This window comes from Aythya marila (genome assembly GCF_965140915.1).
Source record: "Aythya marila genome assembly, chromosome: 4".
NCBI classification, from domain to species: domain Eukaryota; kingdom Metazoa; phylum Chordata; class Aves; order Anseriformes; family Anatidae; genus Aythya; species Aythya marila.
In genome coordinates this window covers 27,767,934-27,787,827 of record NC_139045.1, presented here as the reverse complement: position 1 = coordinate 27,787,827, position 19,894 = coordinate 27,767,934, and the positions used below count along the sequence as shown (strand labels likewise).

Genomic DNA, 19,894 nt, shown 5'->3' with positions numbered 1-19,894 from the left:
CAGGTGTAATCCCATAAAAATCCAAATATTGTATTCAAATGTCTTTTCTCATGGTTAGGTATCTCAGTTGTTTTGCCATAACCACATAATGTATTTTGGATACTATCATTTCTGTTACAGCTGTGTATGATTCCTTTCAAGATTACTGAAGTACAAAGACAAAGTTTAGGAAAAAATAGATCCCTGTCCTATTTTTGTTTCTTTTTGATGTTCTGCATCAAAGGTAACTTCAGCTCACATAAAACATTTGGCTCAAAAGCCAAAGAACTCTGCAAGAAGATGACAAAAATCAGTTTGGAAATGCTTTATGTTCGCTTAAGAATGAATACTACTGAATAGTTCTGCTGTGTTAACAAGTGGCAGAATCTGTAGTTGCCTATGTGCTTGTGCAAGTAATGTACAGAAATGTTTCCTCGTTAGGTTCCAGAGAAGTTCACAATGACTTCATAGTCTAATGGGGATCCTTCACCACAGTGCAGTCTATTACTGGTAAGATAGGTCACAGGACACTTGCCTCGTGAAATAACAGTGCACAAGTTTACCCTGCGATGAAGAATCCTGAAGAGATGACGTGACAGTGATCAGCACTACCCAACCCACCACGGCCAGACCTGCTGATGCACTCAGACCTCAACCATCTATACCATGCGCCGTGGAGCAGTCTGAGAGGAATACTTTTAAAGCCTCATTTGAGAATGCTTTTTTGCAGGCCAGTCCCTGTGGGGCAGACTGCCACGCAAGCAGGTTTTGGTGTTTCTATGAAATCTTTAACCAGTAGCTCATCTTCTCCAGTACAACCCAGAGTGAAACCTGATTGTTTATTGAGAACAGACTAATTCAGCGGATGCGAAGCACAGACTTCATAAAAAAAACAGGCGCTGTGATAATTTCATTTAGAAAAGTCTCCAGTGGAACCCCATTCAAAATTTTCTGAAGTGTTCCCAAATTGAACATCAACTGAGAGAACTTGAGGAGGAAACTAAAGCTGCCTTTTCCTAGAGGGGAATATTACTGGAGATTTGCAAACATTAAGCAAAAAAATTAAAATGCGTTTAGTTTTAGTAGCGTGATTTCATTAGACACGTTGGCGAAGACTTCAGGTATTCACATGCAACATCCTTCGCCCAGAAAGCACCTGCCATTTTCTGCTTTGCTTGAAACGCGCTGCCCTCAAGCTCCTCTCGCTGCCAGAAATGGAGCACTGGGGCAGCACGCAGCTTTCCCCTGAGGGCTGAGAAGCACCTCACAGAAGCTGAAGCGCAGCGACCTCCTCCACAGGACTGAGGGCAAGTGACCGGCACCACCAGCCCCTCCTCCTGCCCTTCCTCCTCCTCCTCCTCCTCCCCCCGCAGCACGCAGGCGCCGTGTGGCGGCCCCGGAAGCGGCAGCGCCGGCGGCTCCCGGCGGGCCGCAGGCAGCGGGGCTCCGCCGGCCGCACCCGGTGCCGGGACAGGGGCAGGGGCAGGGGCAGGGGCAGGGGCAGGAGCAGGAGCAGGAACGGGGACAGGGGCCGGGCCGGGCAGCGGCTGGCATGGTGCTGGCGGCCGCTCGCCGCAGCCGCAGCCAGCCCGGGACGAGCCGCCATGGAGATGCTGCTGCCGCCCGTGTGAGTGCGGGACGGGGCGGGGGGCGCGGGGAGGGGGCTGGAGGCTGCGGGCATCGCGGCGCCCCGGGAGCTTCACGGCGTGCAGCGGCCGGATTTTATTTTTTCCCTTTTCCCCCCTTTTTCCCCCCTTTCCTCACCCCTCCCCTACCCCCCTTTTTATTTTTTTTTTCCTTTTTTCCTCCCCTCCCCTTTTTCTTTTTTCTTTCATTTATTTCTCTCTCTCTCTCTCTCTCTCTCTCTCTCTTTTTTTTTTTTCTCTTTTTTTTTTTTTTGTTTTCCTTTTTTCCCCCTTTTTTCCCCTTCGGAGGCAGCGGCGCACCGCATCCCGCCCCTGCCCGCTCCCCGCCGCATTGCCCCGGGCCAGCCGCCGGCCCCGGGTGCCGGTGTGGAGGCGCTGCCCCCGGCCCCGCCGCCCCTAAAGCCCCGTCCCCGGCTGGGCGGAGGGCTCCGGGGCTGTCGCAGGGCTCTGCGGGGACGGCCCCGGCCCTCCCGGCTCGCTCGGCGCCGCCGCGGGGGGCTTGGTGTCTGGCTGCGTTAATTAAAGCAGGTCGCGGGCAGCCGGCGGGGTGTGGATGCCTCCTGATGTCACCCGTCCTCCCTGTCGGTTTTGGGGTGAATTCCGTCAATGCTCTGCCTGAAGAAGTGCGTTAGATGGGATGGATGCTCCGCACAGCAACATGTGTGTGCGTGCTGTAGCGTCTCCCCTGATTTCTTTTTCCCGAGCGATGCAGAGCTGCTCCCTGCTGCTGGGCTCCTCGCAGTCCCGAGTCCTGTCGCGTCCATGAGCTTCAGACTTAATTCTTACCGGCTTCGTGGTGCAGTGCAGCCACTGTCAGCTGGAGCCCCGCAGATGGGCCTCACTTGGTAGCTGTCTGTTACTGCCTGATGCGCTTTGGTGCTCTTTTGCTCCAAAATTAGTAGCTAGGTTTGGGATGATGAGAATTAGAGCCCGCGACTTTGCTTTACAAGCTGTTGCAGAGCACCGCATACAGGGGTACAAGTGAAAATCTTAAATCAATTATCCGTGAAGTTTTCTGTAAAGCTTCCTTAGACGTGCCCAAGTAAAAAGTTTCAGGTATGGTGGAAGGGAGGTTGGGTTTCTGGGAGCCTATCTGTATGCTCAGTTTGACTATTCTTACTCCAAGCAAGCGAACAAGTTGGGTTTTTATTTCACATCAGATCTCTGATGTTCCAGGGTCAGTTGCCCTACCAAGGGACTTTAGCGCCCAGTATATTTTGCTTATTTCTAGTTTGGAGGTTCAGGAATGGAGTTCTGTCAGTATAGGTGAATGCATCACTGATGCTAAGGATTTTCCAAGTAGAACAATGATCAAATTTATCTGGTAAAGGTAGTGTTGTGGTTGTGAATGCGGAACTCATTGGCTTGGCTTGAAGAATCCACTTGCTGCTTAGACAGTGGTAGTGACTGAGAGGTATACGTAACCATTTTGCTACAGAACGAACTGCCTGTAGAACTGAGGCGTTTCTCATATAAAGAGTTCATTGTGGATGGAGCTAATGATTCTTCACACTGCTCAGTTTTTCTCTCGCTATTTTGTGTGGGTTTTTGAGAGTGAGAAAATCTAAGATTGGTCACTTTTGCTTTTCAGTAGATTGAGTGGATAAGCAAAACCAACCAATTTTTGTCACTTTCATTTATGTTTCATGCTGCTGCTAGGGAAAGCCCAAAGAATTAAAGGAGTCGTCATGTGGCCTTCCTGTCAGAGGAGATGACCTGGAAGCTGCATGAACCTGTAAGCGAGGTCCTGGTGGAAGGGCAGAGCTGTGCTCTGTTTTGGCAGGCGGTGAAGGTGTTGAGAGACTGAGGTGATGGGTGATGTGTTCTGCCATCCGTCTGTACTGGCACTAGGCTAGTAGTTGCAGAGCTGCTACTGCTTCTCCCCTTGTTTCAGAGTATATTTTATTCTAGGGCATTGTTTGTGTTTTCTGTAATGCAGCTTATTGTTAGCTCTGACTGCCTCTGTCAAACTTGCTAGTGTTGGTCACCAACTCGTTGCTCCTAGGGAATTCTACCTACTTCTCCTCCTACCATATGCTGCTGGTAAAAGGGAAACTAAAATTACCTGGAGTAAAGAATAAGCTGAGCTGCAAGTCCCATTCACTCCCTTCCAAAAATAAAGGTGGCAAAACCAGAGTGATGATATGGGGGTGTAGAAAGAAGTATTAACCTTTTTACTTTTTATTTTTTTCTTTCAGATGCACCAAACTTTGCCATCAGAAGCCCTTGGATCTGAAAGATGATAACACTGAAATTCACTGTCCTGTTACAGTGAATCCGTGGCACATGAAGAAAGCTTTTAAAGTTATGAATGAATTAAGAAGGTATTACTTCACTGTATACACCTGCCTGGAGTCTGTAATACAGCTTTAGTTTCAATTACATTTATTAAGTTCTAAAAATGGAATGAGCAATTTCAGAAGAGTAGCTGATGGGGAAGATTAGATATACAATGAAGTGACAGATGAATGATAGTCACATGATAATAGCTGTAATGGGTACAGTATGTTTCTGCTTTTCGTAGGTTAATCGAACTGGGTTTCTGAGGCTTGAAAAATGCATAGAGGATGTATTTAAGGAGTTACACCTACTGATCCTGTCTTTTAAGTAGCTGGTCCCAGGTAGATTTGAAGTGACTTTATGAATTGAGGCCAAGGCTCTTCATGTCTGTTGTTGACTTTTGTAAAGGTCTACGAGCTAGAAAAATGTTAAAATTTTCTAATCCAGAGACGTAGGTCACAGTCTAACCAATGTAAAGCTAACTGACAGTAGGCTTTCTTTGCTTAAGTATCTTTCTTTTGCATGCTTCCATAGGAACAATTTATGAACTCCCAAGTCAAATGTTGGAAGTCACTTGATAAGTTTTATAAGACCATGAGTGATACCACCATCAATTTCAGCAAAACCGGAGGACTGGTGCTAACGCTGTTCTTAGCACCCATATTGATTTATTTTCTACATATGAGTAGGTGAGATGGTGTTGAAAACTGTGACAGCTGGTAATTAGAGCTCACAACTGAGCTCTGGTAATTAGGACTCACAACTATCACTGACAGTTCAGCTTTATAGCTAACAGCAACAATAGAGAAATTAAATAAATAAAATGTTTCTGCAGCATAGACAATAGCAGAGGGTGTTAAAATCCTGTAGCCGATTGTTATTTCCCATATGACATTAACAGTTGGAGAGGCTTCACCTTAGACAACGGCAGTAACTGATACCGTATTAAAGTGTTCCACTGCCTTTGATCTTCAGATCTTTGATCTGTATGGGTAAGTCTTTAATACTGTGGTAGATACTGGGATACGATCAATGTATTTATCTATCTGTGACAGTACTGGAAGATTGGAGAAAATCACACATTGGCTATAAATGATTTGAAGCCACCTCCAAGACTTCCATAGTTGAGGATAATGGGATAAAAGCAGAGGCTGTTTTTCTAGTATGTTACAGCCTAATTATGCTGGAAACACCGTTGTTTGTTGCTTCACCTTACTTAGGCATTCTTGGCTTTTCCAAGGATCCCAGAAACCACATTCACTGTCCTGAGGAGCGCAATAGAGCCTAGCTAGAGTCACTGGCCCCTGACTTCCTAACAATGAGTAAGAGTTTAAACGAAGACCAATTTCTGAGAATGAATCTTAGCATACGGCAATTTGAGCAGGGAGAAATGTTACCTGCATTTTGTCGCCTTGCAAGTAAAATATGCATGGTCTTCCAGCAGAGTGCATTGTTGAAGGGCATGGATTATTTTCAGAATATACTTTCATTTCCATGGTTACTTCAATTGGGATTGCAGTAGAAGCAATTTGAGCAATTTTCCTACATATATAAATAGTTGAAGTTTGAACAGGAGCAGTGCCATGCAAACCTTAACTGTAGTTCTTATTAAATAAGGTAGTTGATGCAGCGATGTTTACTGTTTAAGCTTAGCATGGCTTTTAAAATGGTAAGTGCTAATTAGATGAGATTATAAACATTAATTTTTGCATGTATTTCAATTTGAAATAATCAGCTGAAATATTTTAGGTATGTTTCAGACTTTGTTGCTCTAAATGAAGACCTTGCATTAATCAAGTAAATGATATTTTTGATTTTGTTGACTACTTATAGTGGATTCTATCTCAGTTCTTTTCATTAGTGTAGCACAAGAAGGTATTTGCTGGAGGTGTACTCTCCAGAAAGTAGATAACTAGTGAACAAATCATCTGCTCAAGTGTCTGAAATGTGTTGTGTTTGGAATGTTCAAGTCGATGAGTTCCTATTATTTTTTTTTTGGCTGCTGCCAAGTTACCCAGTTCTATTTGCCCCTAAGAGGATTTTTCTGTGCCTTCAAATTTTGACAAACTTGAATAATTTTGTCCTTGGTAATTTTTGTCATTTCATTACTCACCATCACCTCAGCACTGAGTCAGAGGGATCATTAGGATAGCTAATTAGTTCTTGACACACGAAGAAATTAACCTCTAATGTCTATCTTCACTCTTCATTATAACTTGCTTTTATGACAATAGTATCTGACCTTGCCTATGTTTATTTAAATTCTCATTCTTACAAACAAGACTTGAACAAAATCTTTTGAAGATGTTTGTAACGACCTTCCTCCATATAAACCAGAATAACCAGCAAGTTAGTAAACAGTAGTTATTTTAAAATCTATTCTTATTTTTTTCCATTTATCATTTTCTCTTTTCATCTATGGTGTAGCACCATAGCTATGATTGTTTGGTTAGTCTATACAAGAAACTTGTTATAATATTGCTTCAAAAGGAAAGCTTTTCTAAAATAAGTTAGTGTGTCCTGGTGAAATGGATGTGCTGAGTTGGTGTTGGAGCCACAGGATGCTTGCACTGGAGCACGTGAACTAAGTTCATAGCTTGTTTCTTTGTTTAGTGGTTTATGTTGCTTGCCAGCTTGTAGTAGCGTTCACGCAATGTTCATGTTCACCTAATTGCATGTTCATCTAATGCAGTTCCAAGCTAGGGATGAATCTGGACTACCCCTAAGTTGCTTTGTCTATATTGTACAATGTTGTTAACTGGCTGCAGTTTTGCACTGATGTAATTCTGTTGCTTCTGGCTTCACAGATAGCTTGGGTATTTCTGTGCAGCTAAGGATAAAACCTTTTCTTGTTGTTGTCAGGATAAGTGCAAGAATCTCAAAAAATTGGTAATTTGGCTTTGGTAACTAATGACCTCTTATTTGTAGCTTTCAGTGTCAATTTTTGTATAATAAATGTAATGATTTCTCTCAAGCTCCTCTGGTTCATCTGGATATGGCCATTACCTTACATTATATGACTTTTTTTTTTTTTTATAATAACCATACTGCACACTAAACTTAGGAGGCTTAGATGATTGCTGTAGGCATTGTGAGCTGAAAGAGGAAAAAAATATATATATATTTAGCTGGTGCTTGGTTTACTGTATGACACCAAAGGCTAGTTGTGGCTGCCAGAATTTTTGGTGTGTAACCTGCACTAGGCCTTCTTTCTTGAGGCTGTGCTTAAAGAAATTGGATGGTTGCAGTGGCTGGGTAGCTATGGTGTTTTCTTGGGACCAAGGTCAATATCTGAGCAGTTTGGCTGACAGCTCTAATTCTCTGTAAGAGGAAAAATGCAACTCCTCACCCCATCTGTGCTGCTACTCTGTGTGGTAATTGCAGACCACGAGAAAGTCTGCCTTCTGGTTGCGATTTATGTTCAGGAAAGGTAAAAAGTTTTGTTTTCAAAAGTACTGAGAATAAGGACTGCTGGACTGACACACAGCTCTAACCCTGTCCCTAATAATATGAGCTGTTAAAATGTACTTGTCTCCCCCATCCTTGATTACTTGTTGCTCTAGCTCTGAGTTTTGTCAGTTATATGCTACTTGTAGTGAGAGACTGCTGGAATAGGAAGGGAAGAAAAGGTGTCTTTGACTTAGACTGTTTAGATGCTGGGGAGTTTCAGGCTTTTGGTGTTTTTTGTCATTCCATCAAGAAAATCAGATAAAGAAGAGTACACTTGGTGGTGGATTTAACTGGAAGAGGTATATCCGATAGTTGTAAACTGTGTTGGAAATATCTGTGCTGGGAACGGCTCTCAATGAGATACTACTTTATTGCAACAGAAGAGAGAGGAGATGCAGATTGTGATTGTAAAGGACAAGAAAGCAAATGGATGTAATGGAGGTAGAGTCAGGCAAGACAAGAAATTAAACACAATACATTCTAAACTAGGTTGAGTAAAAAAATAATTGCTATTGTATACAAGAACTATGTCTGAAAAATGCATGGAAAGCGGTAAATATAGAGATGATTGGGTACTGATTTTGAACAATTAAGTAGGCATGAGCTTCCAGTATAATGTGACATAGGCATCAAAACTAAAGTTTGGATTATGTGTTATCTGTAAAGTCTTATTTTTTACCTCAATTTTTTAGTTTTTGTATGTCAAATTGTTTACAGGTATCCAAAGAAGCCCAGATTTCAAGGGAGAAGGCTTATAAATCGGGCTGATATGAATTTCTGTTATTCAGTGCAGAAAACATAATATCTTTGGAAGAAATCACAATTCAGTTGTTTGCTTTTGTAAAGTTCTGTGTACCCAAGCACCATCTGTAATCCTATTGAGTAATCGCCATGAGGTTTTATAGCACATCTAAAAACAATGCTTCATCAACATTGTCTGCCTGCCTCTTTTTGAGGGCATGGAGGGAGAAATCGTGTTATTTTGTGCTTTCCTACTATGGTTCGCATATGTGAAATTACTTTCTCTGATATTTCTAAATAGTCAAAACTTGCTGTGTGATGTGACGATAGTAGCTGAAGACATGGAAATTGCAGCGCATAGAGTTGTGCTAGCCGCCTGCAGTCCCTACTTCCATGCCATGTTTACAGGTACCAAATGTTTCAATATTTACTATGTTTTAATCCAATCCAATTGTATAATGCACAAAATTAAATAACTTTTGCCTTTTAGGATCTCATTTTATTTTTAGTTAAGATAATAGAAACTTTCTATGAATTTATTTGCAATCTGAGGACATAGTGGCAATTAAACCTCTGGTAGCATGGCAAATAATTTTTAAAGCGTCCTTTATTTAAACTAATTTGAGTAACTTAAGTAAGCTGGAAATAGTAGAGTTGTTATACTCTTGAAGACTAATCATTTTACCTGTACAAAAGAAGATTAAAACAACTTTCATGTGAATTCTGAAGTAAATTATGTCCTTTAACAACTACCATTGCTGCGTTCTTCAGTTCATGAGTATTCTAGGCTGTTAGTAGATAAGAAAGCTTTCTGTGGCTTTGGCTGCCTGTAGCTGGAGTGCATGTTTCAGTCCACTTAGGATAATTCTCTGTGACAGATGTACTCTGCATCATTGCCACAACTTTTCTGTGCAGGCTTGATTCTGCCTCTGCTTGCTCCGTGCTGATTGAGTTGTTGCTACAATAGGAATGCCAGAAGGCTTGCTAAGCTAAAATAGAGTTGGATTCATAGTACCCTACAGCTGAATTCCTGTACTGTGGGTTTAATTCCGTGACGGTTATAAATCACATTGAGATCATGTAAAACTTGAAGTCAAAGACAGAATGCTACTAAATGCTTGTTAAATTTAATTTTGAAAGTTTTCTCTATTCCTTCTCAAATCTTGTGCTGGTTTGGTCCTTAATGTTGCCTATTTGAAATTAAAAGAGTTCTCTGCAATGTATTACTTCAGAGCACCAGGTCAAATGGAGTAAAAAAACGTGACTCTTGGCATGCTAGTATGCAAGCAAAATGGAGTTTTAATAACCCTAATTGTATGTAACTGGAAGACTGATATAATTTGAAATACTGTTGTGTCCTGGGGAAACAGCTGATTATTAGCAAGCACTTTACTGAAACTGAATAAGTATAGAGTTCAGGATAGTTTTGATTCTGTACACAAATGTTATGAAACAACCAAAGCTGGGAGAGGAGTCACTACGAGCAGAAAGAAACGCTTTCAAGTTGTGTATAAAACATCACAAAGCTTCCACTTAAGTAGCTGTTCTTCTAATCATTCTTCAAGTTTTTGTATATAGTTGAGACAGATATTCCAGGTGACTAACACATTCCTTCTTAACTTCACTGATTTCTTTAAATTTAAAATGAAAACAGATTTACAGTTCATCACCCAAGTAATGGAGAAACACAAGACTCTTAAATTAGTTCTGCATTAAAGATTAATTATTGTTGACTGTCACATTGAAAATATTCTTTACTCATAGTACAGGTTTGTTTCCTGCTTTCCATGGCATACAGCGGCCTGGTTAAGACATTTCTGCTTGTTTCTGAGTGCATTTCTGCTGCCAGCGCAGCAGTGTCCATGGCCTCTCTCCAAGCGGAATCACTGAAATCATGGTTTCTTCCCTTACTTCACTCCCTCTTGAAGTTTTGCTTGTTTTATGTTTTCAGACATAGGTCTTCATTGACCCCCTGTGGAGTGGGAGGTGGGAATGCTCACTTGAGGAAAGGGTAGGGACGTTCTAACCCACGCATCTGGGGCAGTGTTTGTATAGTTGGTGAACCACATCAGTGGGAGTTTAAATAGAGTTCATGTGTGGCTTCAGAACTTATCCACAGATTTTATACTACCGTTACATGCTGTTCTCAGCAAGGACCAAGTGTCTTGTCAGTATATTTCAGCTGTTCTTCACAAAAATAATCCTGATAATTATCTCTGTGAATTCTGCGATTCACGCTTCTCAGGTATTCTGATCCAGTAACCTGGAAGTTCAAATAAGTACATTTGATCCCTTAACCAGCTACAGGGTTACTTGTTCTTGACTAGGAATTAGAAGTTTATATTTAGGCACATATTTGCAGGTTACTTCCATCTTTCTCTGAGTCATTAGGTACTCATGGCTGTTCAGCGTAGGGTTTAGCATTAACTGTGCTCAAAACCTCTGACTTCTTTTTTCCCTGTTTGCACTTCTAATAGAACTAACCCAATTAAATATCCAGAAGAAAAAGTTACTGCCTTTTAAAGTTACAAAATTTAGTAAGTTAGTAACACTTATCTTGTAAGTAAGGGCAAATGGGGAAGAAAAATTAACCATCCAGGTGTATGTTATCAGGAATAGTTATTTGTGAATTCTTCAGTGAAATTCTTCAGAAATATTTATCGTGATCCTGAATCAAATATGCCTAAATGATTAGAGGAAAGAATTATGAAACATCAGTGAAGGGGCACTTCAGTGGGTGACCTGAGTTTATTTTCTGTTTTTGCCACAGCCTATGTGTAGAGAGAATTATTTATTCTTAGGCGCTTACCTGCTCTTTTTGTTTGTGTTCTCCAAATGTACAATTGTTGTTTTTTTAACTAAAACAAACAAACAAAACCAAAACAAAACCCCACACCTTCCTTACATTACTGTTGTGAGCTAACCATATTAGATTTTAGTTAGCCTTTAGTAACTTGAGCTCCCCAATTGCTCTGCTGCTCCTGTTTGGGAGGTTGGAGCAGCCCAGCACTGTCCTTTCCATGTCACTAACAACTCTATGAGGGTATTATGGAGCAGCTGTCTGTGACACAAGTGCTTCAGAAGGCTGAATTCTAGACTGAGAATGCCTAGGAAGTGAGTTGATGGTTTTCTGCATATGGTCTGTCAAACCAAGTCTGGATCATGAGGACTCATTCTCAGCATCGTAGTAAGACTGCATCTCCTTTTAGCATGCAAAGTAGAAGCCTCCTTTTTTCTTGTAGGTACTGGGTAGTATTGTTAAACTGAGAAGATGCCTATCCATCGTTTCAGAAACCTTTACACAAAATCTGAAAACAAAACCAATGTGCTTGCAGAATATCCAACTCTGCTCTCCCACACACATGATTTTCCCAAGGGACCACCTCCACAGCAGCTTGCATAACAAATAACTTGCTGCATGCATGCTCTGAAGATCAATAGGCTTAATCTTTGTCAAAGAAGTTTAAACTTGGAACTCAGGGTCCTGCAAAGAACACGCTACTATCATCTTTCACAGGTGTAGGGAAATGTTTCAGAAGAGGGGGGTGGAAGAAGTCTATAGGAGCTGGATTTTGCTCTTTTTCTTGTGGTTCATTATCAGGGCTTTCCAGAATGCTAGAAACTGGTGCTGACATTAAATAGTAGTACATTGCTGTAGGTGGTCTTCTGCACTGCCTACCAACTTTAGTTGGTTTAAAATAAATTCCTTAGCCTTGAGCTTAAAAAACATCATGAATAACAGTAACAGATTTCTTAGTGATACTCTGGGTAAAGTGCACTGCCTGTCATCGATCCTAGAGGACATAGGGTAAGAAACAATGAAAACGAGTGTACTTCCTCAAGAAGTATCAGCAGTGATGAGCATCTTATGGTTCTTTTCCCCACTGTCTGCTCTGTGGTTGTGTAGGTTAAATCACTCATCAATTCCCTTTTATCTAGATGTTATGGGGAAAAAAATAAAAACTTATCCAATGTAGAAGAACAAATGGATATATCCAGAGTTAGGGATATACTTTTCCAAAGTGAGAGTTTATGTATATCTATCAACGTCACCAGCGTAGTTCATATTTCACTTCTCAGTGCAATTTGGTGCAATAAAGGGTTAAAGGTCTGAGATGCCCAGATGTGTGGTTGGTACCCACAGAGAAGGTATAGTCCTTTCTTCAAAATGTATCCTTAGGCAATTACTTTGGATGCAAACAAAATGTTGCATTTTGAGAAACATCATATTTTAGAAGGTGGAAGCTATTTGCAGGACTTTCTATGAAGATCAGCAATGGCATACAGCCAGCATGTCAGCCTCCACAAAACAAGATCTAACAAGTTTTCCCTTGCTTTCCATTTTATCTTAGTTTGAGTTTTAATTCTTAAATCAGATCTATAGCAGAAGGAATAATAAGTAGGCAACCCAAGTACGTATGTTAATTTTTCTGTGGGGATAGAATTTTTCTTTTTTAAGTAAAATGACCCCAGACTGCATTTGGTATGCTCCTTCAATTAAGAAGTTAATAAAGCAAGTGTATATAATGGATTGCTTTGCCAGCAAAATGTTTTTGTATGTGTTTGAATCGAAGGGTCTTACTTAGGTTTGAAAACAACATTTTACTGATATTGTATACTGGTAAAAATAGGTTAGCAGTAGTAAAAGCCTTAACCCAGGTAGCATTCACGTGATGGTAACAGCAGACTTCGTTTCTCTTTGGAGAGAGGAAGGGAGGGAAAATTGAATTCTTAAAGTTGCTTTATTGTTACAACTGATGATACACAAGCATTTCTGTTGTAGGCAGGAGTAATTACTATTAAGCTATTAAATTTGACCTGTGTTTCTACCTAATTTGTTTGACTACCAAACTGTATTTGTAGGTGAGATGAGTGAAAGCCGAGCAAAGAGAGTTCGAATAAAGGAAGTTGATGGTTGGACCCTCAGGATGCTTATTGATTATATTTACACTGCTGAAATCCAAGTTACAGAAGAAAACGTGCAGGTAAGAGTGAGTATATTTTCTACAACCACAGAGGTGTAATCCACAGAATCATTTAGTTTGCCAGTGTGGTTCAACTCTGAGGGAAATCTCTTCTGCAAACCAGAAGTTTTTCAGACCCTGTGCCTATAAAGTCGTACTGTTTAAATTCTGGTTCACATTGAAAGACCATTGAAATAAATGAAGTCTGTTGACTTTAATGGGCTTAACAACCAAACCTCATGTAATACAATAATATAGATGGTCTACTCAGCCTAAAAATTAATGCTGTCAGCCACCTCTGTACCAGCCTCTCTCTGATACTTTAGTGTGGTTTACATAAACAGAGGTAGATTTGTTCTTAAATGTAAAACATGTAGTCCAATTAGTGTTCCGTTTGTCAGATTTTTTTTTGGCTAGCCTTCAGAATAAATTATTCTTTCCTGCTCAATCCTGTACCTTGCCAATGGCCTGTCATGCAGGAATTTTTAGCTTGTTCTGATTATTTTTTTAAATCAACCAATATCTAGCATGAAGGCTTTTGCCCATCCCACACAAGTAGAGCTAATCAGTTTTTCTATTCAGCTGTGCCAAAAGCTAAAACTTCAATTAGAATTGAACAAACATAAGCTTAGAAAAACAGAGCTTATGTTTTCTAACCACAGATCCTGAAGACAAGGTAGATTTTACTTCCACTACCTTCTGAGATTCAGCTTAGATTTTTTGGTAAGTTTAAAAGTAGTTACATAACAGGTGACATACTTAATTTTTCTGTTTTTCTTGTTGCTTCTATGCCCGTGTTTCTGCTTCTGTTCAATGCTAGCAGTCATTTTGTTGCTCTTGCAGGGCATGAATAATGTTGCTATATTTGCCATTGAAAACTTCTATTGTGATTGTGCATTCTGAAATTACTGTTTTTTAGTGGGCATTAGGCTGAAATAAATAGCTTCTTGGCTGCCGAAGCAGATGGAGTCACTGCTAGTTATACCTGTGCTTGACTGAAGACATAGAAATGGGATTTCATACTACTAACTCAAAATATCCTACTCCTAAGCCTTCTAAGTATTCGATCATACCATAAGGTTAACTTGTTACCTTCTTAAAGAACTGTTTACTTTTGATCTGATGATGGCTATATGTAGTGAAAAATCTTTCTGAAATTATGCTGTGTCTTGCCCATCCAGTGTTTGTACAAACCTATTTTACCCTGAGCGAGATCCAAAGGTGTCAGAGGTTGCTGAGTAGATCTTCTGGGCTTGATCTTGCTGGCTTTTTATCCTTAAAGCAGAATATTCTGTCTTGCTGGCACATCTTAATGGCCGTAATCTGGTACTTCTGGTGTGTAACATCACACTGCATTTCAGAGGCAACCTACTGTGTTCTGGCTGTAGGTATTGCTTAGGAGGAGGCAGTTTAACCTGATACTGTCAATGATAGCTCTTCTTTGTTCATGGGGAATAAAAGCCAGCATTCTCTTTCTTTCTCATACAAGACCCATTCAAGACCAGAAACCTCCTGGTTTAAAACTCGTAAGTCTGATATGGCTTTTATTTTCATAGCTTCAGATTATCTGCTCCTTGAAGATAAATAATGATTTTGAGGTTGGTAAAATAAATAATATGGTGCGGTGAGGGATATTACAAGTTTGTGGTTACTTAAGTACTGGGAAGACAGTCAAGCTTTTAAGTGAATTTGGATTTATGGCAATATAGTTGCGTTTTAATGTTGGTATCAAATATACTTGTAATATTGTAATGAATGTAAAACTTCCTGTGTCACCTTCATCATCTTTGTTTTATTAGTGCTAGCATGTACTGTTTATTTGCATTATGGCAGGAACAAACACAATGGCAAAACACCAATACACTGAAGCAAGTCTTTTTCCTCAAGTTTGAAAGTCAAGGTGGGAAAACTGTGAATTTCTGAAAACTTTGAATCCTAGCACAGGCTCGCAGGCTTCACTTGAAGTTGTATTCTCTCCATAAACATGTTACATGCTTTAGTGCTCAATTTTGTTTCTAAATGTATTGCTTGAAGGTATTGGTTCAGAATTTATTTTGTTGAAAATATAGTTCCATGATAGCCTAAGATGCCATGCCTCACTTTGTATTTTTGCTAATGTGCTTGACTGGGGCTTCAGCTTAGAGGTAGCAGCTTATGATTCTCATTCTGATATCCTTCATGGGATTTCAAGTGTGTTACTCTGCCTTTTCGGGTTACACGTAGTAAGAATTAGTGTTGAATTCATTTCTAATAGGTGATGTTTGAAAAGGGTGTGAACACTTCACATCTAAGTGATGCAGAATTGCTAAGCAGAATTTGGCACTAAAACAGTTACACTGTGTATTTATGAATATTTAGTGGTAGCCAATCTCACTGGTCTTTGTCAACAGCCGAGTAATGAGAAGCTTCTTTCATTAATACCTTACTTGATTTAGACATGAACAGGAGAGTTGTCCCTTAACGCTTCTTTCAAACTTCGAAGTAAGAACCCTTCTTTTTGTTCCCCACTGTTTTGTTCTCACTTGTATGTTTTTGAGCAAGAAGGACCTAGAAAAGTCAGGTGTAATCAGTGACTGAGGAGAAAAATGTATTCACTTACTGCATCAAACTGGAGGAGGCCCTCAGCACTGGTTATTATTTCCGACATAAGTTAAATGTAGAAGAAAACAGTTGTTCTTTTCTGCAGTTCTTAGTTCAGTGTCAATCAGTTTTCCCCACACCCCCAACAGTTAGACAGCTGGTATATGAAGAAGATGTATGTTCTCCATTTTATTCTAGGATTTGTCCTTCATTTAAAGTTACTTATTTTATCGTTCCTCAGTAATGGCACTCACTTAGCATAATGCTATACCAGTGTTTCTGTCATTTTTACTTATTATGTCACATTTTCTTACATACTCAACTCTGTTCTCCTTTTTTTCCCAGAAATGGCATTAACTGTCAGACCTGATGCTGTAGCACATACTCATGTTTTAAGAAGGGATCATAAAACTTAATGTTTTCAGAAGGCAAATCTACTTTCTTGCACATGAAATTTTTTCAATTCCCATATAGGTACTAACTACATGCAGTGCACAACGTGGGGGAGTTAGTTACTATAAGAAGCTCATGCATGAGTAACTCTCCCACACTATGCATTTCAGCATGTCTTTAGTCAGCCTTACACCTAGGGTAAGCCGAGCACAAATATATCAGGGCAGGAACATAAGAAGAAATTCCTGCATATTACATCTTCCTGAATAATATATATTGCCAATACATGAACACACAGTATAGATGTATGTTTCCTTTATAACTCTCAACTGCTTGTGCACAGATTGCCATCTGAAGCATAAGGCATGTGTCCCTTCATATTGTGTCCTAGGGCATGGTGATGAGAATTTCCAGCATACTTCACTTGAGGTGCTCTAAGGACAGTACTACTTTTACCGTGCCTAATCTTTACTGGGTACTGACTGAAAGGCAAAAATAAAATTTTGTGCAGTGTGTTACATTCCTTGTTTGTTCGTCTGAACATTAGGATAACTCAGGGTCAAAATACTGAGAATAAATTTTTATATTTAGAAGTGATCTGTTTGTGATGCATCACCTACAGTTTTATGTGGGTTGGACATGCAAAAATGATCTCTGTTTCAGGACTAACCATTTCTTCTGAAACTGCTGTATTACCAGAATTACCAGAATATCCAAATGGCCCACAAAATTGTGTTTTTCCTTAAACCTGTTTTTTTTTGATGGTTTTGGATTCCCTCCTTCAGTACCCTTTCCACTAAGGGACAGATACACCAGTTTTTTGGATTTTAATTCAAAAGGGGGGCTCAGGATCGTAGAATGGCTTGGGTTGGAAGGGACCTTGAAGCCCATCCAGTTCCAATCCCCAGCTATGGGCAGGGACCCCTCCCACCAGACCAGGCTGCACAAAGCCCCATCTAGCCTAGCCTTGAGCACCTCCAGGGATGGGGCATCCACAGCTTCTCTGGGCAATGTAATCACAATGGGATTACCAGTTCAACAAATTATGGCACATCAGTTACACAACAGCAGCTGTTTGTGGTTCTACCTTCAACAAAATATAAAATGATTTAATATAAGAGAGTTTGTAAGACTCGTGTTACTCTACTTTGTATTTGCTAGTCTTTGGGTGCTTACCGATCAAATTAGTATAGTTGAAATTCCAGTGGGCTTCAGAGCAGGACTGTCTCTGTATTTGAGCTCAGAGTCAAAATACTTCTGGGTATATTTTGATGCTTACCAAGCTTTATCCTCAAACGAGATACCGTGTATACAAACTGGTGATTAAACTAGCAGTCTTTTTGTAAGTTAGCAGCATTGTGATGTTAGAGCATAAAACACATGCTGCATGTTTCTTGAAATTAGAGTTGTTTTAGATACCCAACTTTGAATGTTTTTGAAGAGTTTCTAAAGCCTGCCATTAAATTATACCCTTTGAATACTGAGGAGCATCTCATTTCCCATATTAGATGAATGGATGCCCATTACCTTCCAAAGGGTTATATTCAGTTTTCTTTTGAAAGTAGCAGATTTTCCAGTTTAGGTGAGGTAAACTTTTCCTTTCTAGAACTGAAGGCTGCCTGTCCTTTACAAACTCATGACTGGGCATCGTAAGAGGAGAGAGTTCATTTAGGTGCTTGAACAGAGACATGCATTCTGTGTCCTGGAAGTGTGCCTGCTGCTGTGTAAGTGGGTGGGAGAGATAAAAGAAATATTCATTCTACCGAACTGAATGCTGTGAAGCTTTCATTCAATCTTATCATAAGGTAGGTTCTGTTTTAAATATATTGCCATACATATAGTTATATATATATAAATGCGTGTGATGGTAACTGCTTTGAGCCAAGGGAATGCTGAAACTGCTTCCACAGGAACTTGGCTGTTCTCCTTTAGAGAGCCTATGAAAGAGTTGCCTGGAAAAAAATGCTGCAGTTGGTTTAGGAGCCTAAGAAAGGCAAGGAGGGGAATTATTGTGATCTTGATGATCATGCTGTAAGTGAATCCCTACAGGTCGTGATTAACACTCTGAATGTCACCAAGACCAACAATTTATATAGGTCCAACACCTCCCCAGTCAGGCACACCACTGAAATGTGGTACTGCTGAAGATAAGCTTATCCTGAATTAACAGCAATCTCTGAATGGTTTTCAAATAGAGTGTTATACACTAGATAGTGCGGCTTGGTGATGACAGTGTGGGTAATGATAGCAAATTTCCTGGCTCGAAACAGTCAGTCTTCTAACAGATGCGTGTAACTTAATAAAACTGTTGTACCACAGGTTAAATTTGGTATCGCCTAGGTTTGCAGGCTGGCTGTTGATAAAGGCTTTCTGTTTACCTCAATTTGCCTCTGTTTGGTGACCACAATTACTTGGTGACAGCATTTCGAAATTATTCTTCAGGCAATACTTGGACTTCCCCTCGAAGTCTTGGCTATATTATTTATCAATTGAATACAAGTAGATGTATCTTTTAAGACAGTGCCATCACGTCTCTCTCCACAGTACCTTTTTGATCAACTTTTTGATCTTGGTTTAGCTTCCAAAGCATTTCTAGCAATGCCACTTGAATGTTTTGTGATGAGAACAGAGCACAGCCAAACCTGTGGCTGTGTATTCTTCTTGTTTAGCTGCTGCTGTTGGAAGCAGCATCCTGGGCCACACGAGCATCTTTCTGAGCCAGCAGGGCTTTTCTGAAGAGGCTTGTTGCTAAGTTTGGCGTGCTTGTAAATGAGAATGAAGTTATTGGTCAGAAAATACTATTGCTATTGAATAAAACAGTGATTTTTTTCCTTGTAAAGAACACATTTTGTGTAGTGAGTGCATTTACAGTAATCTGTTTCTCATGCCCTCCTGAAATAGCAACAGAAAAGGTGAAGCAGTATCACACTGATTTCTTTGTCAGTAGTTACATTAGATTTTTTTTTTTTTTTTTTATAGAAATATCTCTGACTGTAATGTAAAGTATCATTGGCAACATCTTTTGAGCTGAAATCTGTCAATTGGTGTTTCCTATGCTGGGGATTTGACTTGACAGTAACTCTCAGCACACAGTTTTTTAGACAGACTGTTAGGCCAAATGTTCATTAAGACTATACAGCCATTTTTCAAGCTGTTCATATAGGTTTATTTTTCTGAAGTGATATTGAATGTGCTGTAAACATAACATTTTGGACAGATTTGGCTGATGACAATTGATAGTGTTGCTCTAAAATGTTTTTTTACGTCCATGTATGGTTAAATAACATGAAATGTGGAATTGTCACACTGTGTGGCTTGTCATCACCACCCAAACAAAAGTGGTCTTTTGTACTGTGCTCTGGTGCCCCAAATTGGCACAAATGAAATATTGTTCTAATATTTTAACCTGTTAAAGATGTGATAATCATCCTGAATGTTGCAACCCACCCCTGCAGCAAGTACATGTGGAAAATTTTAGCTAACGTGAAGGGCCAAGTGTTAAATCATATACCTGGGCCCTTCTTCTGTTAGTTCCTGTAGGTAGGAGATATTTTTTTCCAAGATACAGCTTTTATAAATGAGGTGCAGGCACACCACGTCTCATCAAGCATAAGCGTTAATGCTCTGACTAAATTGTGAGTTGCGTTATTTTTGTTTTTAGATGAAATATCTCTGTCAGATATGTGCGATTAACACCGTTGTCTGTAACTACTGCTTCAGCTACTGGACCATCAACTTAGAATCAGGGCTAAACTTCAGAAATGCCAATACCAAACATTTCTCTTAATAGCACCCAGGTATTTGAAGACTGTTGTGTCCTAGAGTGCAGAGTCACCCAGCTTTACTGCTTGTTCCTTTCAT

The 19,894-nt window shown here is 40.0% G+C and overlaps 1 protein-coding gene across 2 annotated transcripts in view; it reads left to right on the top strand.

The window, feature by feature from the left end:
- Window positions 1–1,429: 1,429 nt before the first annotated feature.
- The window catches only part of KLHL2 (kelch like family member 2), a 57,533-nt gene continuing 39,068 nt past the window's right edge, over window positions 1,430–19,894 (top strand). Inside the window, exons 1-4 of one of the 2 annotated variants that reach the window (XM_082758739.1) lie at window positions 1,430–1,606; window positions 3,824–3,949; window positions 8,398–8,504; window positions 12,960–13,081. In XM_082758739.1, the coding sequence (XP_082614865.1) occupies window positions 1,584–1,606; window positions 3,824–3,949; window positions 8,398–8,504; window positions 12,960–13,081 (378 nt within the window). In that variant the 5' untranslated portion in view covers window positions 1,430–1,583. Of the gene's footprint in view, window positions 1,607–3,823; window positions 3,950–8,397; window positions 8,505–12,959; window positions 13,082–19,894 lie in introns of those variants that run through there. The other variant, XM_082758740.1, reaches the window with a different exon arrangement.